Source organism: Alligator sinensis, unplaced genomic scaffold, assembly GCF_000455745.1.
Source record: "Alligator sinensis unplaced genomic scaffold, ASM45574v1 scaffold437_1, whole genome shotgun sequence".
In the NCBI taxonomy this organism is placed as follows: domain Eukaryota; kingdom Metazoa; phylum Chordata; order Crocodylia; family Alligatoridae; genus Alligator; species Alligator sinensis.
In genome coordinates this window covers 1,994,547-2,019,466 of record NW_005842176.1, presented here as the reverse complement: position 1 = coordinate 2,019,466, position 24,920 = coordinate 1,994,547, and the positions used below count along the sequence as shown (strand labels likewise).

Below are 24,920 nucleotides of genomic sequence, written 5' to 3'. Positions count from 1 at the left end.
AGGCCAACCATTTGTTATGTAGGGATAAATGGCACCCTGTAGGCCAGGGGTGGGTAATTATTTTGGGGGGAGGGATGCTTACTGAGTTTTGGCAAGCCATTGAGGGCCACATGACAGGCAGCTAGGGGCAGATAACTATTTTCTAAATTTTTTAGGGGCCCCACAGGCCGGATAGAATGGCCTGGCAGGCCACATCTGGCCCGTGGGCCGCATTTTGCCCACCCCTGCTGTAGGGTCATGTCTTTGCTATATTCACATGAACCCTAGAAGAGAGAGGATTTCCATGCAGTGAGTTGCTGTAGCCAGGTTCCTAGTACTGTACTAAGAAGATTGGTTGGGACTTGCTGTTTTTTCTGTTGAGTCAGAATGGCCCCTGGGACCTTGGTATATCCAGGTCTTTTTACTGGGATGTAAAAATGAGGTACTGCTTGTAAGTGCATGTGAAGGGTGTCATGTGGCATTTCAGGGGAGAGAGGCTGTTAATAACAGGTTGAGATCTATATTTCAGCTCTTAACAACACTCTTCTTTAAAGTGCAGCTTTTATCTGTTATTATTTCTGGCTTGGTACTGCTTAGTGTCCTTTGCTGAGACCATGACCCCATGGTGCTTGGTGCTGCCCAAATATGTAGTAAGAGACAGCTGGTGCCCCCAAGAGTGTCTGTACATGTGTTCATGTGGCTTCCAGACAGCCACTCTAATTAAAATGCTGTTGTGTCACACGTATTAAACATTCTGCATATCAAAATGGTCACAGAGGCACTTAAACTAAAGCTTATTCGATGAGTTTTAGTTAAAGCACCCCCACAGCCATTTTGAAATGCAGTTCACTTAATGTACATGACAGCAAGGCACTCTGGAGCATTTTAATTAGAACGCATCAGAGCACATGTATAGACACTCAAAGAGCTTGCAGTCTAAAATGACCAGACAGCCAAAGGAAGGGCTGCTGCTCTCACTATGCAGTTGGGGAACTAAGGAACAGAGAGGTCAGGTGAATTGTCACAGAAGCAGAAGAAGGGGCCTCAATCCAGAACCCAGACTCTCTGCCTTTCAGTCCTCACTGGATTTAGAATGCCCCTTGCTAACCTGTTGTAGGGCATGACTAGGGTGAGTTATAAAGAGCTGTTCTCAGGAGATAGCTGGATAAACAGATCTCAGTTTCAACCTAAAAAAAAGCTTCAGAGCAGAAAGTGTTATAGCTAAGGGTGCCGATACACATGCTCTGATGTGTTAAATTAGAACACATCGGAGCAAATTTGATTAATGAAGTCTGCAGGAGCATTCTAATTATTCAGTGTCCCAAGTTTCAAAATGGTGGTAGGGGTGCTTTAACTAAAGCTCGTTCAATGTCGAACGTCGAATGAGCTTTAGTTAAAGCACTCCTTCAAACACTGAAATGTGGACTGCTGAATACATGTGATGCTGCGGCGTTTTAGTTAGAGCGGCTGTCCCGGAGCTGCTCCTAACTATAATGCCCCCACCTCGGAGCATGTGTATAGACACCCTGTCTCTCCTTCCTCCCTTTTGCCTCCAGCTACTCTTAATATAGAGAGGTTTTCACCTTCACGTGGCTTTCTCCTCTTGTGACAGCCGTGCAAAAGGACAGAGATGAGGTTCCATATGAAATCTTTATTGGGTTATTGCCTGGCTTTTCAGCGCTTGACTATGGAGATATAACATACTTTTAACAAGTGGAGGTGGGAAGTTTAAGTTAGATATTAGGAAAATCTTTCTCACTCGGAGGATAGTAAAGCACTGGAACAGGTTGCCCAGAGAGGTTGTGCTATCTCTATCCTTAGAAATTTTGACGGCCCAGGTAGACAAAACCTTGGCTATAGTTGGAGATGGTTCTGCTTTGAGCAGCAAGTTGGACTAGATGTCTTCCTAAGATCCCTTCCAACCCTAATTTTCTATGATTCTAAAACCATCCCCAAACTCAGCAAAGTGCTGCCATATGAAGGGACATTCTTCTCTGTAATAACTAGGAAGTATCACTTTCATTATTGATTACATGGTGAAAATGGGTCATCAGGTGTTTTTCTCAAGGAGCCAGCTGTAGTTATACGAAGTAGCCAAAGGACAGGACACAAGCATATAGCAGTTCCACATCTATAGGTAGAACACCTGGCTGGTCAGCAATACTGCTGGGGAAGGGTGATAAGGCCCATGCAGATAACCTGGCTCTCATGACCTTTGGAAACAATGCAGTCATCATCCTCAGTGGACTTTGGATCAGATGCCTAGAGAGGAAACTAGCACTGAGCCTCCTACCTGTCACTTTTCCAACAGACTCATTCTTTATCTGCTGGATCAGCTTCTTGCGCACTTGGATGTCCGCATTACCAGCAAGGTTCATAGCAATGAGGATGCTGGGGTTTGGCAGGCTCAGTGGCTTGACAGAGTTCTCCATCTGGTGCTGCAAGTCATTGACCAGGTACTGCTTGTTGGCAGGGATGGCTGGGAACAGAGAGGAACAGACATTTGTCAGTACATATAAGCGTCCCTGGAGCTTCACCTAATGATGGGATAAGGCATCGGAGTTCCCCTTGAGGAAATCAGCCCTCAGGGATTTACTTCCTTTGGGGGCTGGGGACAGTCACCAGCCATGGGAACCCTTGAGATGCCATGCCACCTCTGCTGATTTCCTTATCTGTGCTCTGTCAGGAAGGAGAGGACAGAAGCAAGTGGGCCTCCAGAGTAATGCTGAACTACCTTGGATTCCCTGTCTCAGTTAATGTCCTTATAAAATCATAGAAAGTTAGGGTTGGAAGGGACCTCAGGAGGTCATGTAGTCCAACCCCCTGCTCAAACCAGGATGAGCCCCAACTATATCATCCCAGCCAAAGCTTTGTCCAGTCAGGTTTTGAAAACCCCCAAGGATGGAGCTTCTACCACCTCTCTGGGTGTCCTGTTCCAGTGCTTTACTACCGTCCTAGTGAGAAAATTCTTCCTAATACCTAACCTAAACTTCCCTGGCTGCAACTTGAGACCATTGCCCCTAGTTCTGTCATCTGCCACCACTGAGAACAGTCTGGCTCCATCCTCTTTCAAACCCCCGTTCAGGTAGTTGAAGACTGCTATGAAGTCTCATCTCGGTCCCCTCTTCCCTAGACTAAATAAGCCCAGTTCCCCTAGTCTTTCCTCATAAGTCATGCTGGAACACCTTGCTTCCAGTGCTGCTAAGGGGTTGGCAGGGGAAGGAGAAGGCCACATGCCACAAGTATGCCTTGATGGCTGTCAGTCCTCCCTACCGCAATCCTAGGGATTCTGAGGTGTGTGTCCATACCACTTCAGACTGTGGGCAGGGCAGGGAGGGATGGGGGAAGGTTCAAGGTGGTGCCCCCTAGCATAGTCTGGTATGGTATAGATGTGCCTTCGGAAGGCCCAATACTCACAGCAGTTCAGTAGTTTGCTGGGGGCAGCACTGGCCACAATGCAGAGCACCCCAAGAATGCCAAGAACCCAAGGTAACATCCTGCCTTCTCTTTGGGGCTCACGGTTCTTGACAGGACAGAACTTTTAAGTCCCAGAGAACCTCAGCAGCCTGTGTGTGACACAGTGCCTTTGGCATCATCCTTTATATGCATTCTCCAGCACAACTCCCATCCCCCTCCATATCTTTCTCCTCCAGTTCTGATACTATTCAACCTTATTTGCTTATGTCAGTTGCCAACAACATGGACTCTCAAGGGTGTTGCAAGGTGAGGTTGAGAACATATCCAGGAGTTGGGAGCAGGAGGGGGTCAAGGACACTGCTAGCAAAGGGGAAGAAGGTACCAGAACACTACTGCAGCCCATCCTTTGGAGAGCAGGTACCCAGCACCAAGACTTTCTCCTCTAGTTGCCTGAACACAATGGTGTGACTAAGACGGAGTGGAGAGAGGCCACGGGCAACTGGTACCACCTTAGTCAGGAGGGGCATATGCCGCAGTCAGGGGGGGCATGTCCCCCCCCCCCCCCCCCGACTGGGTGGGGGGGTGTCCCCTGTGGTCAATCTCACCGACTGGAGCTCCCACCTGCCCCCCCGCCCATTGCTTAAGCAGAGAGCACAGCCAGTGCTGTGTTGCCACTGGGAGAAGCTGAGGTGGTGCCTCAGTGGGAAAATTTAGGTCCATGCTCACCCAGTTTTTTTGGCCAGTATGAACCACGCTTTAAAATCTCCCTGGGAGGCTCAGCAGGCAGAACCGGCCCGACTACCCCTTCCCTTGAAGAGAAGCTTCCCTTTGTGGGGGGTGGAGGCCTTCTCAATGCAGTACTTGTTTCCTGATTCAATTATGCTCTATTCTAGGTGCAGTTTTTCTGGCCTGTTTCCATAAGAAGATTGTGGGAGGTGATCAAAATGGTGACTACAGGTTTCCTTCATGTTATGCGGTACATGTATTCCCAGAAAACTGCGCATAACTCAAATTTGCATAAGGGGAACCCAGTTTATAAGGTAAGAAATAGGAGTATGTCCTCATGGCAATGAGGGAAGGAGTGGGGCTAGGGCTGAGGCTAGGGAAGGGGTGATGGGAGGGTCATGGCGCAGCCCAGTGGCTGTAAGCAAGTGGTGTTGGTCATTGCCGGGGCTGCAGCAGAGTGCAAAGCAGAGGCAACTGTCAGTGGGTGCGGGACGCGGGTAGGGAGAGCAGCTCTTGCTGCTCCACACACCCTGGGAGGGCTGTGGGCTGGGGGGCTGTGCTGGGCTCTTTCTGGGCGGGCATGTGCCCCCAGATCTGCATGCGGGATGAGGGCAGGCTGCTACTGCAGGCTGGGGCTGGCAGCAGCATTGGGCTCTTCCCGACAGGGGGATGGGCTGCACTGCACTCAGGGTGGGCAGTAGTGGCACTGGGAGGGGGGCTGCAGCCACCTCAAAATTCGCCATAGCCCGCCAACCTACCGCTCTCAGCGCTACCCACCCCATGCACAGTGCGGCCCAGCCCCTTGCTGGGAGGAGCCCAGTGCCGCCGCCAGCCCCAGCCCGCAGCAGCAGCCTGCCCTTGTCCCATGTGCAGATCCAGGGGCACATGCCCCCCAGGAAGAGCCTGGCACAGCCCCCCAGCCCACAGCCCTCCTGGAGTGTGCATTGCAGCAAGAGCTGCCCCCCACCCCCGCGTCTTGCACCCACTGACAGTTCCTTCTGCTTTGCTCCCTGCTGAAGCCCTGGGAGCGGCCGACCACATCTGCCTGCAGATGCTGGGCTGCGCCATGCCCCTCCCCCTGCCCCTTCCCCTACAGACTTACCTTGCATATAACAAATTTTGGGTGTAAAAAGGGTTGTCACATAAGAGTGAATTCACATGTACAGAACCCGCATAAAGCAAGGGGAACCTGTATATAGGACTTAAAGCCCACTTTCTTCTATTCTGTTGCAGTTCTTCCCTCAAAATCTCAAGAAACTAAGAAACCTAGATGGGTGCATGAGGACATGATATGAAAGAATTGATCAGCAAGGCCATATGTACTCCAAGACAAACCAGACCTAAGTGCTATACAAGACCCCGCTTCTCCTGAAGTTTCTCTAGCCTTTAGAGCCAGAGACTAGCAGTTTTGTGGCAGCAATGTGGAAATTGAGTCCAACAGGACAGTTTTTCCTTATTTTACTGTTGTAATTGACCCCAAGCAGTAGACACCTTGATATACATTGAGCTGTTTTGGAATTTCAGTAGTACCCCAGGCATGCCTCAAACACTTAGCCAGGCAACAGAGGTGTTTTTGCTGCCAGGCTCATAGAGTTTAGCACATGCCGCTGGAGGAAAAAGATCATTGTCTAGGGCTGATAAAAGAGAAGGGGAACCCGGGCTGTTACTGCTATTCACATCAGCAGAGCTTAGATATGTCCTTTTTCTGGGAAGGGGTAGGATCACAGGAATGTAGGGTTGGAAGGGACCTCATAAGGCCATCTAGTCCAGCCCCCCGCTCAAGACAGGATTGTCTCTGATGAGCCATCCCACTCAACTGTCTCTCTACCTTGGTCTTGCCGACTTCCAGGGATGAAGAGTCCAGAACTTCTCTGGGTAGCTTGTTCCAAGGCTTGACCACCCTCATAGCCAGAAAGTTCCTCCTAATCTCCAGCCTAAATTTCCTCTGCTGCATCTTGAGGCCATTCCTCCTAGTCCTGTCCCCAACAGCCACAGAGAAGCATTTATTTCTATCCTCTTCGTAATCATCCTTTTGGTATTTGAAGACTGTCATCAAATAAAAGTGGGTAAAGGGAGCTCAGTGGAGACTCAGTGTTACATCTGCAAAGGGGATATGGAATCAGTATTGTTACACCCAACTCCTATACATAGCACTACCTAATGGAATCCACCGCCCTAGGGTAGGTGCCCAGACCCCTCCCCAGCTCTTCCACAAAATGGGTACCAGCCATCATCAGCTTTTTAACCAGCTTCCCCTCCTACCCAAAGTGCAGGATACCTCTGTCCCACCAATGGGTCCACACTGAATGCTTCAAGAAGGAATGGGTGTTCACAGAAATGTGCTTATCAAGGGCTGAGCATTCAGTAGCCCTCTTATTTAAAGCATAGGCTACCTTTTCATCATTAAAGTAAGTTGGACTTTTAAATCAGTAAAATCTTTCTGGAAGCATTTTCCCCAATCCTCTAAGAAGCCACCTTGCAACTATGTACAAACACATGAGCAACACATCATGTGCAAGGCATTTCATCAGGCACAAGCATTGTTAACTCCCAAGGATTCCAAAAGTCATCGTCAAACAGCATTAATGGTGTAGCAAACTTGGAGCATGTCTGCAGGGGTCACAAAATGGGACTGTAGATACAGAAAGGGCTCTTACACTGCAAGGTGTGGCAGTCTCTCTGGTTCTTGAATGGGTGGCTCTGCCCTTCCAGTCCTGCAGAGTGTCAGGAGATACCATTTTAGGGAGTGTGATGCATCTCTTGTTGGCTTTTGCACAGCCTTTGTAAAGAGGTGGCTTCTTTGTCATTTTATCATACAGAGCAGGGATACTTCCAGTGGGGGGGGCTGCCTGCGGAAGTGTGGACACAATTATATGCCTGTCCTCAGCAGAACCCTCGCACCACTCCATACAATACCTTGATTAAGCATTTAGTTTGGAGCCAGGCTGTACTGTACCTGGCCCCTTGTTGACCCCATGGCCTAAACCCGTTTGCTGGCCCTACAGACTATGGCTCAACACAGCCATCATCATGTGGAATGAAATACAGCACAGCAGCTATGCAGCAAGGCCTGCATCATGATTAGCCAGCTCCCTACTAGAAAAAATCTCTGTGATCTTAGGTGGTGCTATGCAACATAACCTCAAGGAGCAAGGCAGGGATGGAAGAAAGGGACTTTTCATCTCTAGAGTCCTCCAAGCCTGGGAAAAGGCCCTGAGGACAGCATCTCAAAACCATAGGACCAAAATTAGTTTATCTTTGCTCCCATGGAAATAGGGCAAAAACAATAACCACAGATTATCTTTCTTTGCTGACAAAGGGCAGCACCCCCAATGCCTAGGATGCCAGTGATAACCATTTCTCAGCACCTGGTAAATCTGGGAGATAACAAGAAGAGGACAAAGGAAGACATGTCTCTAGAGCAGGTGGAAGCTTCCAAAATGTGGGAAAGCTGCTCAGGAATAAAGAGGATTTCTTAGGCAAGACACAGAAAATGACAGAAGGGAAGCAGAAGGGCAGAGAGGCCCAGAAAGGTGGTGATGGTAACCAAGGAGCCAGCAGAGAAAGCAGCTCAGGAGCTGATTGAAAAGGAACTCAGAATGGGAGAAGTGGAGCCTGGCTGTGACCGAGCAGACTGGAGCTATGAGCAGGGAGGTGCAGAGGCAGCTGACAATGATGCTACTGGAGCATGGTCTACCCAAGCTGCTGCTTGCCTTATACCATCTTCCCTATCAGCACCACACTGCTGCACAGTGGCCTCAGGGCCTACCAGTCCTGCTGCTCTTGACTCTACAGAACATGTCCTTTTGGGAGCTGGGGATCACCAATAAGGCACCCTGCTTCAGCTCCTACAAACCTGGCAAGAAGCTGGGCTCCTTTGAACCAATCCAAACAGGGAGTTGGTGCCACACTACAGCCATGCCACAAATTCTCTTACTGGCCTCCCATAGGAAGACAGGTTTCTGTGACTGTGTCTTTCCACTTCAAGCTTTTAACTTAAATGTACCTTGTCCTTAACTTACACCTCTGCTATTTGTTTAGTTATCAGTGTTCTCACTGTTTAAACTTCAGTCACTTTTTGTTCTGTTTGCATTTTTAGGACAATAAAGTCAAGTTGCTTAAATTTTAAAGATGTCCTCTTTTCCTTTTAGCCATCAACCAGAGTTCTGCTGTTTGCAAAATTTGTGGATACTGAAAATAAAAAGGGATCTGCAAAGTGGGTATAACTAACCCCACTTACAAAGAATGACTAGCATAGATCTGCAGGCCTAAAAGGTCAGATTGGCCTTGCACTTAGACGTGGACATAAAAGAAGGCAGAGCAAATCTTGCAGATCAATCGCATACAGCCCTCTGGCTGCTAATAGACATGCACCATTGTGTTTGGAATGGATGTGGATGGGCAGAGCATGCCAAACCAGCACCTTGTAGCAAAAAGGTTACCCCAGCAGGGCCTGACCCAGCACGTATCTAAAATACGTCTAAAAGTATCCCTGATAATAGGTCTCTGCCATTTGTCTCTGATGAAGGTAGCGTATGCCATGGCTTCAGTGTGTCCTGGAAGTTCAGACCTTGGTGAAGCTCTCTCCCTTGCTTTCATGGATGTTGTGTAGAACACAGCTGGGCACTTATAATTGGAGGCATCACTCAACAGAGAAGTAACTAACAATTTTTGTTCCCTGGGCAAAGTCCTGCTGGAGAGAGGGGTGGGAGTGCCAAGTACTGGGGAACAGGTAAGGGCGCCAGAGTCCTCAGTCTTAGCTGCCTGGGGAACCCAAAGATCATGGCTGCCACTGCCAGGGTGCAGGGCTGTAGAAAAGACTCTCTTGGTGACTGCCACTAAAGCACCTCCTCTAAGGCACTGCCTGGGACTGCAGGCATGCCCTGTGTGCTGCGCACTGTATTGACTCCATCTGGGATGAGCACTGAATGCAACATCCATGTGGGGCTGGGTCTAGGATATGCACTAGATCTGGCATGCAAAGCCAGTCTGCAGGTCTGAACTGGCCTACATGGCCAGTCTTGCACTATTCATTTGGCCCTGTCTGACATTCATATTCTAACATTTGTGTAAAATACCTTTTAAATAGCTGGGTCCTCTGCAGTTGGTGCAGCTCCAAGTGTGAATCAATTCATGGTTAGCAGCTGAGTAGTCACAACTGGTATGATGGCCATACTCTACTGAATGGAGAAGATTGCTCTAAGCTCTGGGATAAGTTCTGCAGAAATTTCCAGGAAAGTGCATTGTCATTCTGAAGTTCTGTAGCTGCTGCTGGTCTTGCCACATCCACAGCACAACTCTCTCGTGCACTCAATACTCCTTTCCCAAGACTGAAAGTGGCTCTGCATACAGTCGTTTCAGGAAAAGACAGCTTCTCAGTCCCTTCCTTGTCCTTTTTCTCATTCTCTCTTAGGCCATACTACAATGCAGGAAGGGGAGAGAAGGCAAGAGCAGGAACTTCTGTAGAAACTGCCAGCAAAATTGTGAAGCTATACGGCCATCTGGCAGCAGTACATCAAATGTATCGACGTAAGCCGCTCCATGTGCCTAACTAGCAGCATTGCAAGATTAAGTGCTGTTCCACACACAACAATTCATTAGGAGTTTGGAGAACATGATGGCTACTCAGCAACAGAATGAAAAGTTGGACCATGGGGCTTTGAGTCTGACCCACTCATGGAGAGCAACAGCTTCCATCTAGCTTCCAGCATCCACGTCACCATTGGCCATGGAAACAATCCCATCATGCCTAGAGCTAGGCAAGAGAGCCAAGGAGTTACCCACCTGCAGCTTTGAGCACGTGCTTTGGAGGAAATCTCTCCAGCATGTGGAAATAAGGTCTCACAGTGAAAGCAGAACCAGCTGTTAGGTCACCACCTTTGTGGGCCAGTCAGCACAATGCATTTCCATTGATTCTTGCTTCAAAGTAAATCCCCTTGTACGGACCGGCCTTAAGTTAGCCAGAACAAAATGCTTGCCTCGTGAGGCCTAAGTTAACAGCCTTGCCATTTGTGAGGTTTCAGAGTCCAGGCTCTGCTTAGTGTAGTGATTTTCAACCAGGGTGCCATGCCACCCTGGAGGTGTCATAAGATGCTTTTAAAGTTGACAACAATATTAGCACTATTAGGAGTGCAAACACCTACACAATTCACAAGGTGAATCTAGAGATTTCAAATGGGAATCTATAGGTTCAAAAACACTCTGATGTCTTGGGATCTTTGTGAGCTCTTTTCAATGAAATAATTGCTCTATTATTTTTCTGTTGTCAAAAACAAGCAAAAGCAAAGAGCTGGCATTCTCCAAGAGGTGCATGGACCCTGAAGAGGGGTGCCTTGAGCCCAAAACAGCTGAGAACCAGTGACTTGGGGCACAGAGACAGCTGGTTTTTCTCCCTGAGAGATTGCTCTGTGCTGCCTCCAGGTGTCACCCTTTGCTCACATTCAGTTTGCTTCCCTTTGCAGCCATCCAGCTGAGTGCTGAACTTGTTCAGCTTTCCCAAAAGCAAGGGAGACTCTCACATGCACAGGGTTTTCTGACCACAAGGGAGCTTGTGTTTTCAGGTTTCCAAACCTCTCTGCAGTGGTTTTCATCATTAACCTGGAGCCCTGGTGCATCCTGAAAGAGCAACCAGCCCACCCCTGCCAAGGCTGAAGGTGTGAGGAGGAGGGGAGGTGATACACCACATGAAAGACTTTAAGGGTCAGATTTGACCCATGAATGATCATTCATTGTCTTGCTACACTGCAGCATCACTGCTCTGCTTTTGCAACCATGGTCCCCGCACCCGCTTCTGTCAGCATGCAGGGGTCTCAGGCATCAGCCTGCAATTGCTGATGACCTGTTTCTTGTGACCTGTAGCCCCATTTGAGCATCCTGTCCAGGCTTCTGATTCTTATTTGTGTCACTGCATCTGTGGCTTCGCTCTTGGTTTCTGTCTACCTTGCAGTTCAGCTGTGATCTGACATCTTGAGTGGAGCTGGGGAATGAGCAAGTATGTCAGCGACAAGGGGAAGATCAGGGAAAGTGTGGGTCCCTTACTGAATGGGGGAGGCAACCTAGTGATAGATGATGACAAACAGGCTGAAGTACTCAATGCCTTTTTTACCTCTGTCTTCACAGGCAAGGTCAGCTCCCAGACTACTGCACCAGGCACCACAGTTTGGGGAGGAGGTGCGCAGCCCTCAGTGGTGAAAGAACAGGTTAGGGACTATCTAGAAAAGCTGGACGTGTACAAGTCCATGGGCTGGATGCAATGCATCTGAGGGTGCTGAGGGAGTTGCTTGATGTGATTGCAGAGCTGCTGGCTATTATCTTTGAAAACTCGTGACAATCGGGGGGAGGTCCTGGATGATTGGAAAAGGGAAAATATAGTGCCCATCTTTAAGAAAGGGAAGAAGGAAGATCCAGGGAACTACAGGTCAGTCAGCCTCACTTCAGTCCCTGGAAAAATCCTGGAGCAGGTCCTCAAAGAATCCATTTCTAAGCACTTTGAGAAGGTGATTAGGAATAGTCAACATGGATTCACCTAGGGCAAGTCATGTCTGACCAACCTGATCGCCTTCTATGATAAGATAACTGGCTCTATGGATGTGGGGAAAGCAGCAGATTTAATATACCTTAATTTATCAAGGCTTTTGATACCATCTCCCAAAGAATTCCTGGAAGCAAGCAGAGGAAGTATGGGTTGGATGAATAGACTGTAAGATGGATAGAAAGCTGGCTGGATTGTCAGGCTCAATGGGTAGTAATCAATGGCTCAATGTCTAGCTGGCAGCCAGTATCAAGTGGGGTGCTCCAGTGGTTGGTTTGGGGCCAGTTTTGTTCAATATCTTCATTAATGATCAACCCCAAAATGAAACCTGTACATTCTGTAGTGTCAAGCAATGTGCTCTCTGTATATGAGAACATCAAAATGGAAGAGAAATGACATGAAAGAAGAACACATGGAGAAGAAAAGTTCTCAGCAGGTACTGGGATGGAATGTAAAACCTCCATCTAGTCTGCAAGCCCAAACTGGGGAATGAAGAGCTTAAAAGGGAACAAAGAAAACTTTTCTTCAGCATTGTGTTGCAAAAGCAAAATTTCTGGTTTTGCCCCAGACATGCATATAAGAACAGTACATTCATTTACTATTTACATCTCCTTGCATTTAAGCAGTAAATTTTGTCAGGTAAGTAATCCTTTTTTGGGGGGGTTGCCAAACTACACTCACAGCAGCCAGCAGACCTGCTCAGTCAGGACTGACACTACTCAATCAGGACCATTTTTACTTTTAATCTCTCCACCCCTGTTATTACAAATATGTAGGCAAAGTTCCAGTTTTTCTGCTCCTAGATGGGCTTCTGAAGACAGAGGAAAAACCTTGCAAAAGTATGAATAATGCTTGAGGATCTCTTGTTCCTAGAAAGATACATCACTTATGAGCAGCTGTGAGAGTTGAGCTACGCCTGCAAATTAATCACAGTCTCTCGTTTTAATATGAACTGGTTAATTTCCTTTATTTCTCACCTGCCACAACTTTGATGGAATAAGTAGGGACATAAACACAGTCCTTAGAGATGAAGAAGATAAATAAGGTAGGGAAATAAACACAGTCCTGAGAGATGAAGAGGATATTGGGTCTGCAGTTCAGCAAAATAACTCTTCTGCACAGTTATTATGCCTCTCTTAGACAAATAACATCTTAGATATATTTAGTTCCCTCTCTCTTTGGGAAGTCTCACTTTCTTGGTTGCTTGCCCCTTTCTCCTCTGCACGGATCCCAAGCAAATGGCAATCCTGCGCCACCTTGTATTTTTTACTGATATCAAAATGTGGGGTTCTCTTTCCTTTGTTAATCCTCATCCACTCTTGTTTCTTTCATTTTTGGGTCCCCAGGAACCTCACTTCAGCTTCCCAAATAAGTATCTCTCTGGGACTCTTCTTCCATTCCTTTCTCTCTGCCATCTGTTGTCTCTCTCTTATAGCCTCTATGTTTCTTCTGGGTTTCTTTCTTCTTCTTTCAGGAACTAATTCCGGGCTCCATTTCCCTTAAATTTTTCTGGCTATCTCCTGCATCTCTCGCAGCCAGCACTCTCCCCTTGCTTCCTCTGCACATGCAGCTCTCTGTTTTTTGTTTTCATTCAGGTCCCTCTCTTCTCCATCTGGGTATCCCCGCGCCTTCTCTCTTGGGCTCATTGCCAAGGTAAGTTTTCTGTTTCCCTTCACTCCCCTGGAGTTCTATGACTGGGCTGACTTGTTGCCCTGTCACAGTGGCATATATTCCAGTGAGGAGGGAGGAGAAACACTGTACAGTAAAATCTCTCTTATCTGGCATCCCTGGGGTAAGGGTGTTGCCGGTTATGTAAAAATTCTGGTTACCAGAGCCCAACCATGACTTCTGTCACCTGACTTTGCCAGATCTCATCTTATTCCTAGGCCCCTGGACATGGGCACAGAGCTGTTTCTACTTTCCCTGCTTAAATCATTGGCCAACAGAACTTTCTCAACTTCCAAGACTCCCTTCCCCCTCTCTCTCTCTCCCTCCCATTACCAGCATGGCGGGCTCACCGCTTTTGCCCAGCAAGCGCAGCTTGGAGAAGGACACTTCGAATTGGTGGAACATTTCGGCATGGGGAAGTTTCGGCATGAAGCAGACAGTGCCGGGGCTAACCTGACAGAGTGGAAGACCCTGAGGCCCGGGTCGACGGCTCCTCAGAGAGAACTGTGAGTTGGTGGCAGAGTCGGGTCCCGCAGGGGAGGCATTTCTGAAATAAGGCCCCCACCGCCCCAGGGGGAAGCCCCGGGTGAACGGTTCCTTCCCAGCTAGACCCATAGGAGGGGAGGCACGATTGGTAGCTGGAGTCCAGGGGTAGACACGCTTATTATTGTGTAAAGCTGCACCTTATATTTTGTAAGATTATTATCATAATTATGGAGATGTTGTACAATATGTGATGGGTTTGGTTTAGTTTTGTATAATTGGTTCCTCATTGGTGTGCTGCCTGTTTACACCATTCCCCGCGTCCTTTTCTACCTGGTTGTACTCTGTCAGTGCTCCCTCTGGGTTCTCTGCAAACTACCCGTTGATCCCAATGTACCTCGTTCACCCATCTGGGTATCCGCCCCTCCTCCTAACACGGACATCCTGAGGACTCATCAATTGTGCCAGGCCTCTGTAGGGCACAGGGCTGAGAAAGCCATCCCCAAGAAAGGTTGCTCATTGGGACAAGCAGTCTCAGAAGGTGGTTCTTGGCTTACCGTATTGTAAATATTTACCTGTATACACCTGGTGTTGTTGAATGATCTCATTGGGGATACTTATGGGAAGTTTTTCTTTGATACTTATTGAAATATTTACCTATATATATATATTGATTAAGAATAATGTGTATATTATAATTTAATAAACTGTAAATAATTAAGAGCATTGGTGTGGAGTTGACTCTATAGAGGAAAGAGGGACCCGAGCTCAAATCACCAGTATCCCTCTCACAGCAGTGTCGCCTGCCTCATCTATCCCTTCCAATTGAGAATGGGCACACCGTTGGGTGTTCCTGGGTTACACCTGCATCACACCCACTGTCACCTCAGCTATAGGAATGTGGCCTCTTATCCCTCAACCTGACCCGCTTAAGGGCTCCAGGAAATGTGTTAATTTCATTGGGAAGGAGACATGCAAGAAAGAAAAAAGACAAGAAAAGAGAAAGAAGAAACAAGGTCATGTTTGTAGTGACAAGTATAAAAAAATTGAGCTTGACTGGAAGTGAAGAAGGTGCTTACAAAAAGTCAGTCCTTGTTTGTGGTTCTACTGGCGCACACCCTGTTCTGTTCCTATGAGTCATGAACATTTGGCTTAACTATTTGGAAATGTAACTCATTACACTGTCTGCACAGTACTACAGACCTTGCTCTTTCCTGTACCCCCACATTCCACGGTGGATTGATCCCCATGGAAACAAGTGGAAAGGTAACAGGCTGGGGTGATTTCCAGATTTTACAACACACACTTGAAACCTGCAGTGGTCTTAAACTGCCATAAGGGAAATGTTGGTTGGATATTAGGAATAACTACAAATGAGGGTAGTTAAGACTTGGAATATATTCCTTAGAGAAATTGCAGAATCCCCATCCGTGATGATGGGTAATAAGTGTGGGCGAATTTCTATCCTGCAGTTCCAGTGGGGAGCACTTTGTGGGGGTCAGTGTATCTCAGGCTTTAATGTAAATAATACTTGTAAATAGTTCCTTAATTAGGACATCTAGATGCCTTTTTTCACCCCAGGGCTAGATGGTAGTCTAGATCTGACAGTAGGCCACAGAGATAGCTTTTTGACTGGTCTTCATGTCAGTTTCATTGAACTGGGTAAGTGTTGTCCCCAGGTTAAGACTACAGTTTTGTAACTGTTTTGTTGCAAGTGTGGCTGAGTAGGCTTGAGGAAAACCAATGACTTTCTGAAAGAGCTGGGGGGAGGGAGAAGGCCCCAGCATGGACAGAAAAGGAATGGCCCCAGGGTGAGCAGAGTAAGGTCTGAGTGAGGACAGAGGGAACTGGAGTGGCACAATGAAGACTGTTTGTTTGGAAGCAGCGTCTACTGTGCTGTTTGGGACATCAGCCCTCTGACCACCCCTCTTCTTTTAAAGAAGAAGAAACACCCTTCCTCCTTCCCAGGAGCTGACCAAAAAGAAGGAGCTCCCAGAGGTGCTACAGATCACTGGGGAAGCTGGGACTGAGAAGAGCCAAGGTCTCAAAGCCAGAGGCTTACCCCTTGTGAAGCCATGCTAAGGCTGGCTGCAGGGGGTCCTCTCAGGAAAGGAGAGGGAGACCAAATAAAGCTGCTTCTTGGGGGACTTCCAAGGACAAGCTTTCCCCTTCCTCTCTAAAAGGGGCAAGGTGATCTTTTTTCTTGTTTTTGTGACACCATCCTTGGAAGTCCTTAATGGCAGGTTAGAGAAACACTTGACTGGAATAGTTTTGATAGGCAGGGGCTGGATTAGATGACCTCTTGAAGTTCCTTCCCTCACTATGATTCTGTATGGGTCATTCTTTCCTTCCAGCTCTTGGTTTAAATGGCCAAGGATCAGTTGGGAGGCTATAGCATGGAGGCAGGAAAAGAAGGGCTCCTTCAGTTTTTCTCACAGGGGTGGCCATGCAGCAAGGAAAGTCCCAGTGTCAGCAAGGAAACCTTGTAAAGAGGGTGAGAGGGAGCTTCAGGAGGTGGTATGTGTGGCAAGTAGCACAGTGTCCCAGGATCAGCGAGGATTGCGAGGCTTTCTCCACATGGATGCTGATGATCTCATCATGTCAGGAAGGAGTCATATAGACTGTTTACAGCACAAATTATAAATCTATAAAATATGAAGCATAAATTACAATTTCCTAAAAGGCTTAACAAAACACAGTTCACCATTTGTCCTTGTGCTAGATCCATTTGGCCTCTGCTTCCCCCACGTCTTTCTGCTTTATCACATCATACAGATTTAGAATAACCACAAACATTCTTTCAGGGAAAGGTCAGTATGTTTAAGCAGGATGAGGTTCCTCAATTTCCACAAGGCAGCTCTGAAACTCATTACAAGTCACTGTCCTTTTCACAATGCTGTTCTTGAGCTCTGCAGAAACTAACTCCATGGTACCGCCTGCAGTGTTACTGTCTGTACTCTTACAGCTGTGTGAAGGTGGTCCTCCACAATAGTCCATACCATCTTTGCACACACTCCAGGAGGGCACAGGCAGTGTGAGCCCCCAGATCTGCATGCAGGGTGATGGTGGGCTGCTGCTGCGGGCTAGGGCTGGGGAGGCACTGGGCTTTTCTTGGCAGGGGGCTGGGCTGGGCTGCATTTGGGGTGGGCAGCAGTGGTGCTGGGAGTGGGGCTATGGGGGGGTGGCTGCAGCCACTCAAAAATTCATTGTAGCCCCCCAACTCCCAGCACCGCAGCTGCCTGCTCAAAATGCAGCCCCCACCATAGCCCCACTCCCAGTGCTGCCACCGCCTACCCAGAGCACAGCCTGACCCAACCCCCCACCAGGAAGAGCCTCATGCTGCCCCGGCCCAGCCCGCAGCAGGCGGCCGGCCCTGGTCCTGCGCAGATACAGGGGTACACGTCCCCCCTGCCTCCCAGGGTGCATGCCTCCCGTGGTGGGAGCCGCCATCCCCTCCCCACACCCCCCAGATGAGCCACTCGTGGCTTTGTCCCACACCCTGCCCCAGCTGTGCAGCACCTGCCCCTGCCCCTGCCCCAGCCACAGCCACAGACCCAGCCCCACTCCTTCCCTCATGGCTGGGGCCTTGATCTATGCCCCGCCACACCCATTCCCCCACATCAGACTTACTAGCCAGACCTGACTGCTCTCCACTCTGCCAGCTGCGATCCTGGCTGCCTGTGTGCTGCACTGTGGCTGCACACATGCACAGGGCATTTATTGGCCACATTATCAGCCACATCAGCCAAAAAAAGCTGATTGTCGATACTCTTAATTCTCCTTATATTGGTACTGATCTGATATGGGACCTATGTATCAGTGCACCTCTAGTGTCACCCAGTAAAAGGGGCAGTGTGAATGGGGCCCAGTTATGGTGTGTGAAAGATGCCCTGCGTAGGGGCAGAGTTAGGACCTGGAAAGGGCTACGTGAAAGTCAACTGATTGGATGCCAGCTGCAAGGCATGGGACAAGGTGTAGGGATGGTTTGGGGCTGTGTATTACACCTATGGCATCAGGGCATAAATGGACAGCCTCCAGCCTAGACACAACTTTTCAGTCTCAACAAAGGCATGGCAGGTGAGTCAGGTGGGTAGACTGCCCTAGGCAGGTGGGTGGGCCAATTATTGGACTGGCCTCAAGATGCTCCCCTGTCACACACATGTAGAGCTTGTGGAGGGCACAGGGTTACAATATGGAAGACCTCATATTTCAAGACTCTGCTGACTTCACCTGGAGTAGGGGCAGCTAGCAGTTCTGAATCTTAGATTATTGGATCTCCACATTTGGCACCCAAAACTAGTGGTGACTGAAAAAAATGAGGCCCAGAGCACTATGTGCAGTAGTTGTGCAGATTCCTAGGTAACCAGAGAAAGCTGAAAGAAGCAGGGCTCAGCTGCAGCAGAGAGGGGCAGGCTGCCCATTAGACGAAAACAGTACATGATTAGGGAGTCACTTGATCAAAAGGGGCAGGGCTCTGGAGCATATAATCCCAGCACCTGGAAGAAGGTGGTCAGTTAGGCCCAGTGCATTGCAACAAACAGAGCTCCTAGCAGAGAGGGACTGTAGGAGATACTCTGGCAGGCACCAAAACACCTTGAGAGGTGAGAGCTCCTATAGGAGGATGGCAGGCAAAAAGGGTTGGTAACTTCTAGGAGAGCCCAACATACCGCTGACCATAACCAAAGAAGAAAGGGTCATTTCTCATTACCTGCAAGAAACTGTGACTTCAGAGAGACCTAGCAAACCATGAAATAGTGACTCCAGAGCAGGCCTAGTAAGCAGACTGCAGAAAATACCCAGTGCCCATTAGCCAGTACCATAGAGGGGCAGGGAGCTTCAGTGTGAGCCCAGAACCCCACTGGCCGGTGCCATACAGGAGATGGGTAGAACCAACCCCCACCCCCTGAATTGCCAGTGCCATGATGAGGACAGTAACTCCATGGCTGGAAGCTGTGCTCAGTGCCCCACAAGCCAAAGTCACTGAAGGGACTGTCACTCAGGGTGTGTGCCCAGTGCTGTGGGAGTAACCCCACTTTTGTGCTGTGTTTGCAGAAGAGAGGAACAGGTTGGAGGGCTCTTTACCCACCAGTCCCAGTTCTTCCTCCCCTCTGTCTGGCACAGACCAAAAGATGCTGCTTGTTGTTGTAAGTCATTTATTTCAGAGAGGAGAGAGAGAGAGAGAGAGAGAGGACTTGGGAAGGATCACAGGACTGTGAATACAAGGCAAGGCCATTCCTACAGGCCATCTTATTGAGGGGGAGTCTTGTGCTCTGAGAGGGGATGGGCCTGCACTAAGGAGAAGGCAGGCACCCCAAAGCCCCTGTACAGCAAAGAACTGGAGCTGGAAGCTGTACCCCTGCCACAACGTCCTCCCCTCAGGCCTTGCGACCTGGCTTTTCCCTCTGGGCCCATCTCTTTTTCCTCTTTTGCTCATTCTCCCTTTCCTATATACTTCTTTCATCCCTCACCACCCTCTGCTCTACTCCACAAGCTCCCCCCACAGTCTCCTTTCCTTATATACCCATTCCCATCTTACACCCCCTGCAGTCTGTCTACCCCCCTCACACCTATATCACTTCCCCAGAGCCCCCTGCCAATTCATCTTGTCCCGTTTTTCTAGTGTCTCACCTCTGTCCAGTGGAATATTCCCACTCAGGAGCTGCCAGTAAGTTCGTTGGTTATTATCAGCCATCAGCCCCTGCACAGACGTGATGTATGGGCCCCAGCTTGAATTTTCATATGTGAACCTACCAGGAGAAAGAAAGAAAGTCCCACAGGAGATCTGGTGAGCCCTTGCTCCTAAACACAGCAGTCAGCAGAGACCCTGTCTCTTGACTTCCAATTCAGAGGGGGCATCTGACTTAGATGTCATAGCTAAAAACTCGTGTCTGCTGGTGAGAGATATAGCAGAACCAAGAAGCACCAGAGCCTTCCCTTACCTAGCCTGCAGCCACCTCACACCAATGGGAGTTGAACAATGCAGAGGAGCAGGTTCCTTATCCTTATCCTCCACTGGGTCTATCAGCTGACAGCACACTGCTTAGGTCCATTTCCCCACTGCCCCTGTGCTGCAGGCTGGCCCACACTACCAAAGACACCAACAGCATGCCAGCAGGGTACCTGAATATGTTCCAATTTTTGTCCTGGGCGACCGTCATCACGTCAAAGAGGGAAGAGCCCTGTGGCACGTGAACAGGGATGGTGCCATTGATAAAGGTCTTGACCTTGGCAGAGACGGTATAGTTGACACAAATACGGGGTGGTGGGCTGGTGGGTGGGCTGGGTGTGGTGGTTATGATGTCAAGATCATCTGTGTGGGGAGAAGGAAAGGAGAAACAAGTAAGGAAATGTCACCTTCACACTGTAGGGACAAGTTTCCCACAGGATAAAATTAGCTACAGTTGAAGTCCCTGACAGGCATTGGGAGCATCAGTTTGATGGGCAAACACCAGGGGAGAGAAAGGGGAACATATAAAAAACAGAGAGATAAGCTGTACAACAGCACTTCACCAGGCCTATCAGTTGGAATTGAATCCAGGATCTTGGTGTTAGAATCTACTGTTTGAACTAAAGCAGCAGGACCATTGATTTGAGAACCACAGGAGATCTATAATCAGTTACACATCTTAGGCCTGAGGAAGGATATGTAGATGAAATGAGAGGCGTGTGTGTATGACACTTTAAAGAGGGCTAAATGCTTTTGCACTGCATTAATGGTGTTGGTGTTTGCACACCTCAGCAGTGTATTGCGCATTAATTCTAGCCACTGTAGGAAATTCGTTGGCATAATGCACCTTAAATGACTTGGGGTGCAGCAAACTGAAACTCCTTCAAGGAGTTTTAGAATGTTTAGAAAACATTGTAAGTGGAAAGGAAATCTTTTGTTCAACTTTGTTCAATCTTTGTTTCTGAATTGTCAGTTTACTTCAAAATGTTGAAGAAATTGCACAACAGGTCAGCCCAACAATGAGAACTTTTGGAGGGAGGGAAAGCTTTGAATTACCATAGGACAGAAAGATGTGATGTTTGCAGCTGTGTTAAAACACTGAGCAACATGCCAGTGAAGTAAGCTGTTCCTCTGCACGGTGTGAAACCAAGATGGCTTATGCAAGGTTTAACAAGGAGTCACTGGTCAAGAAGGCACTTGAGGGCACTAGTTCAGGACCAGGAAAACCCAGTATTTACCACTAAATGTCCTTCCTCTCTACTTGTACATAAATGGTGAATTAATGGGCTGTGTTCAGCTGCAGAGCGTGTCAGGAGATTTTCCTTAAACAGTAGGAATTACCAGTTCTCAAGTCTTGTCCTGGCTGGACAGAGCTGCTGGGGTCCCTGCTAGGCTGACGTGTTTAGCTTGCTGCCCATACCTTTGTCTGCAGAGCAGTTGAGGCCAGTTACATTTAGGTAGGTCCGACCTTCCAGGGATGGGATGATCTGGGATGCAGCCATGGGTAAATTGAATGTACCCTTATGAATCTGATCCAGGATCATTTTCAGAGACTCTCTGCAGTTCCATTGGATGCCAGACACAGTTAAGGCCTGTGGAGAAGTAGGGGAGAGAAGGTAGAACCACCTGCCTGGGCTTGGGGAGCCCCTGGCCAGCACTGCTCCCATTCCATGATGGTGGATGAGACAGGGGGAGGGAGAGTGCAGACATGGCTGGAGAGGAGAAAGGGTAACTGGGAGGGAGAATGGGAGATAGACAGGAAGGCTGGGAACTTAACACCATCTATCTGCTAGTGAGTTTGCTCACAGTCACAGACTGCTGCTTTTCTTTCTGCTTTTATAGCACTGAGAGATGCCTCCATTTGTCAAAATATGTTGACTCTCAAGTCCACTGCTAACATCACCATTGCTGCTGTGCACTGCTGAAGCCAAGCAGTGCTGGGTTGTGGGGGGAGCTTGGGTTAACACCAACCTGCTTTTGGATTCCCACTAGGATTCCTGCCCCTCACCTGCATGGCCAGCCCGGTGCTGTACAGGTTTCCAAGCACCTCGTCATGGGAATGATTCAGGATTTGCTGCACTAGCCACTTCACACTCTTTGCAATATTGTGTCTGACCTTTGGGGTCAGGGTCTTGTTTTTCAGGCAGACCTGAGCAAGGATGGAGACTGCAGCAGTGTCTGTGGGAAACAGAAATGTTGCTTAGATGGGCCTGTCACTGCAGGCCAGGGGTGTCACCCCAGCCCAGAGTCCACAAAGGGAACAGTCACACAGAGCCCCAGCCTCCCCAGCTCCTGAGCAGATCCCACAAAGGCAACAGCCATGGGAGATCACAACCCTACTGACCCCAATGCATACCTTGCAGGAATAATCACATGGTATCTCAGTCCCTCTGACCCCAGGACAGACTTGATAGAGAAATCATAGAGAAGTAGGGCTAGAAGGGACCTCCAGAGGTTATCTAGTCCAACCCTCTGCCTGAGGCAGGATCATCCCTATCCAAACCATCCCATATATCTATAATCTAACCTCTGAGTAAAACTACCATCAACCCTGACATATCACAAGACATAATACCCTAACCTGCCACATGTAAAGTAGAGGGACCACAGCAACCAGCATTCTGCTCCTATAGAAGGTTGTATTATATGCTCAAGAGATCCCAGAGAGAGGACCATGCCTCGCCCCTACAGAAGAAGGCACAAAACCCCATAGTCCATACCAATCTGACCATGGGATAAAATCCTTCCTGGCCCCAAGTATGGCAATCAGTCTGACCCTGAGCAGAGGGGCAAGAGCCTTTTGCCAGGAACCTTCAGGTTTAAGTCCTAGCAGGAGCATTGGAACACCCTGTGGCAGTGCACCTGTGGTGCTTGCCACTTTCAGGGACTTGAGCAGGCTGTGGATCAGCCTGCAGGTGGTCACATGACCACAGAGGGGCCCCCGGATTGGAGGAGGGCTTGGCAGGCAGGCTATAAACCCAAGCCCTAGGAGCTAAGCTGTCAGTTACACCTAGGGAGCCAGTGGAGCAATGTTGCTCAGCCAGAGGAGAGCAGCTCCCGGAACACCTGCAAGTTAGGGCAGGAACTATGGGGATGGAGGAGGTTCCTGATCCTGGGGCATGACCTGAAACTGCACTCTACTGGGGTTGGATGGTGCAGTGGGGCTGTCTGTGGTGGGCAGTCTCCAGGAAATACCACACCAGTGCCTCCCCAGTGAAAGGTGAGGAGGGGGGGCTGGGAAGCCTCAGCCTTGTGGATACCCCATGGAAGGGAAAGGTTAGGGGAGCACACCCTGACAGGAAAGCACAGGAGCCAAGGCCCATAGAGTGGGGCCTGAGGCCCAAAGAGTGTACGGCCCAGGAGCCCAGTGAGGGGGTGGAGATTGTGGCCCCAGTGAGAGGGAGGAGAGGCAAAGGTATGTCTGAGGACACCTGAGGCCAAGTTTGGGCTGGAGGCTGAGTACAGCCCAGCTAAGAGGTTGGAGGATGTTGAAGTGATTTCAGATGCTATCTGTGAGGCATGGGACACAGTGTAAGGTAAGGTTCAGAACTGTGTATTTCACCCTTGGCATCAGGACAACAAAATGGGCAGCCCCCTGCATGTAAACTCCAATTTTTTTGGAAACATCAAAGGCATGGCAGGAGAGGCAGGATGGACTTCCCTAGACACATTTGGGGGGGTGGGGCGAGGGGGGCAATGTCATAATGTCATGACTGGCCTCAATATGGCCCTGTCACATACCCCAGTCAAAATCCCCAGCCTTGGTTGCAGCCAACATCCAATGCCTCTGAGGAAGGCTGAAAACATGAACACGCACAACTCACCTCCCCCTCCCCCCACCCCTTGGGTATGGGCATTTTTTACCAGCCCCATGTGGCAAGCAGCAAAGCCCACAAGCATGGGAAATGCCCATCATAGAACAAAGGAGGGAATTATCATATTGTGGTGTTACAGGAGCTCACAGACCACATGACCCCAAGAAAGACCCTGTGATGAGGACACTCCTAGGGGATCCCAGCCCCTCCAACACCAGTGCAGGTGCCATGATTGGGGCAATCACAGGAGATCCTAGACCACTGATGCCCAGTACAGACCTCAGAGGGAGAGTCACAGATGATCCCAGCCTCATAATTTCTCTCCTCTTTACCATGTTCCTTCAGGGTCTGGAAGAAAGAATGTGTTACCCACCCACAGAGAAGTTGCCAAGGTAATACTTCTTCTTGTCCTTGTCTGGCTTAAGGAGGTTGGCAGCTTCAGCAGTCGAGAAGTTACCTTCAGCCAAGCACAGGGCCAACACATCCAAGCTGAGTTGGTAGAAGCTGGTGAGGGGGGCTTGGTATTTTTCTGTGAAGTAGAATGCACAGCAGAAAGAAAACAGTTAGACACAGACAGAAAGGGCTAAGCATAGAGAGGGTGGAGTAAGGAGAACGGGGACTGAGAAGGGACCAGGACACAGGGGAGAAATCTAGAGACAGAGGTAGAGACAGCAAGGAGGAGGATCAGGTAGGGGGATTGAGGTCAGATGCATTGGCAACAGAGAGGTATAGGGAACAGAAAGGGTTTGGTGGATCCTCACTCAGGTTCTGCAGCTCATCCTGATACTTCTGCTCCAGGAGCCGAACCAGGTTGATGGTAGAACCGGAGCTGGAGACGTTCCGCGGATTGACACAAGAGGCCAGCTGGGCCATGATGCTGAGGGCCACTTTGCCTGAGCTGTAGGACTCTTCTAGAAGACAGCACACACAAAGGGGGGCAGGGATCAGGGGCCAGCCTGTATCCTTGCTCTTCACTCCCTGCCTCCTGCCCCAGCCTCTGCACATATGCCACACTCCAAACACCAGTCTGTGTCCCTGTTACAGTCTGCCTGGGGCTGGGGCTGCTTTGGGAGATTTGGGGGTGGGGGCAGGGGAGGGTGTAGTGCGTCTGTGCCTGGGCACAGTTCTTTATTTAAGTCATAACTTAAAGCACTGGGATATATTTTGGTGTGCTCAGTTTCCAGGCTGCTTTGGGAGACTGGGGGAGGGGGAGGGGGAGTCTGTGCCTAGGCAACCACGTTCTTTATTCCAGTCATAGCTTTGAGCACTGGGATCTATTTTGGCTGGGGTATATGCTTTTGACTTTCAGCCTCTTGGAATTGTGCTGTCTGTGGTTCCAATATGTATTTTAGGG

The 24,920-nt window shown here is 49.1% G+C and overlaps 2 protein-coding genes and 1 long non-coding RNA gene across 3 annotated transcripts in view; 1 reads left to right on the top strand and 2 right to left on the bottom strand.

The window, feature by feature from the left end:
• The window catches only part of LOC102372730 (gastric intrinsic factor), a 7,828-nt gene extending 5,220 nt beyond the window's left edge, over window positions 1-2,608 (bottom strand). Inside the window, exons 1-2 of the mRNA XM_025206944.1 lie at window positions 2,576-2,608; window positions 2,273-2,516 (exon numbers count right to left, since the gene is read on the bottom strand). Coding sequence (XP_025062729.1) covers window positions 2,273-2,516; window positions 2,576-2,608 — 277 coding nt within the window. The remainder of the gene's footprint in view (window positions 1-2,272; window positions 2,517-2,575) is intronic.
• A 474-nt stretch (window positions 2,609-3,082) lies between these two features.
• On the top strand, window positions 3,083-8,235 carry LOC112550670. Its single transcript, XR_003094622.1, has 3 exons — window positions 3,083-3,813; window positions 4,290-4,436; window positions 5,356-8,235. It is a non-coding gene; the product is annotated as an uncharacterized LOC112550670 (long non-coding RNA).
• An 11,141-nt stretch (window positions 8,236-19,376) lies between these two features.
• The window catches only part of LOC102372472 (transcobalamin-1-like), a 15,239-nt gene continuing 9,695 nt past the window's right edge, over window positions 19,377-24,920 (bottom strand). The window contains exons 3-8 of the mRNA XM_006026068.2: window positions 24,328-24,477; window positions 23,940-24,095; window positions 21,760-21,929; window positions 21,172-21,343; window positions 19,925-20,114; window positions 19,377-19,551 (exon numbers count right to left, since the gene is read on the bottom strand). Coding sequence (XP_006026130.1) covers window positions 19,377-19,551; window positions 19,925-20,114; window positions 21,172-21,343; window positions 21,760-21,929; window positions 23,940-24,095; window positions 24,328-24,477 — 1,013 coding nt within the window. The remainder of the gene's footprint in view (window positions 19,552-19,924; window positions 20,115-21,171; window positions 21,344-21,759; window positions 21,930-23,939; window positions 24,096-24,327; window positions 24,478-24,920) is intronic.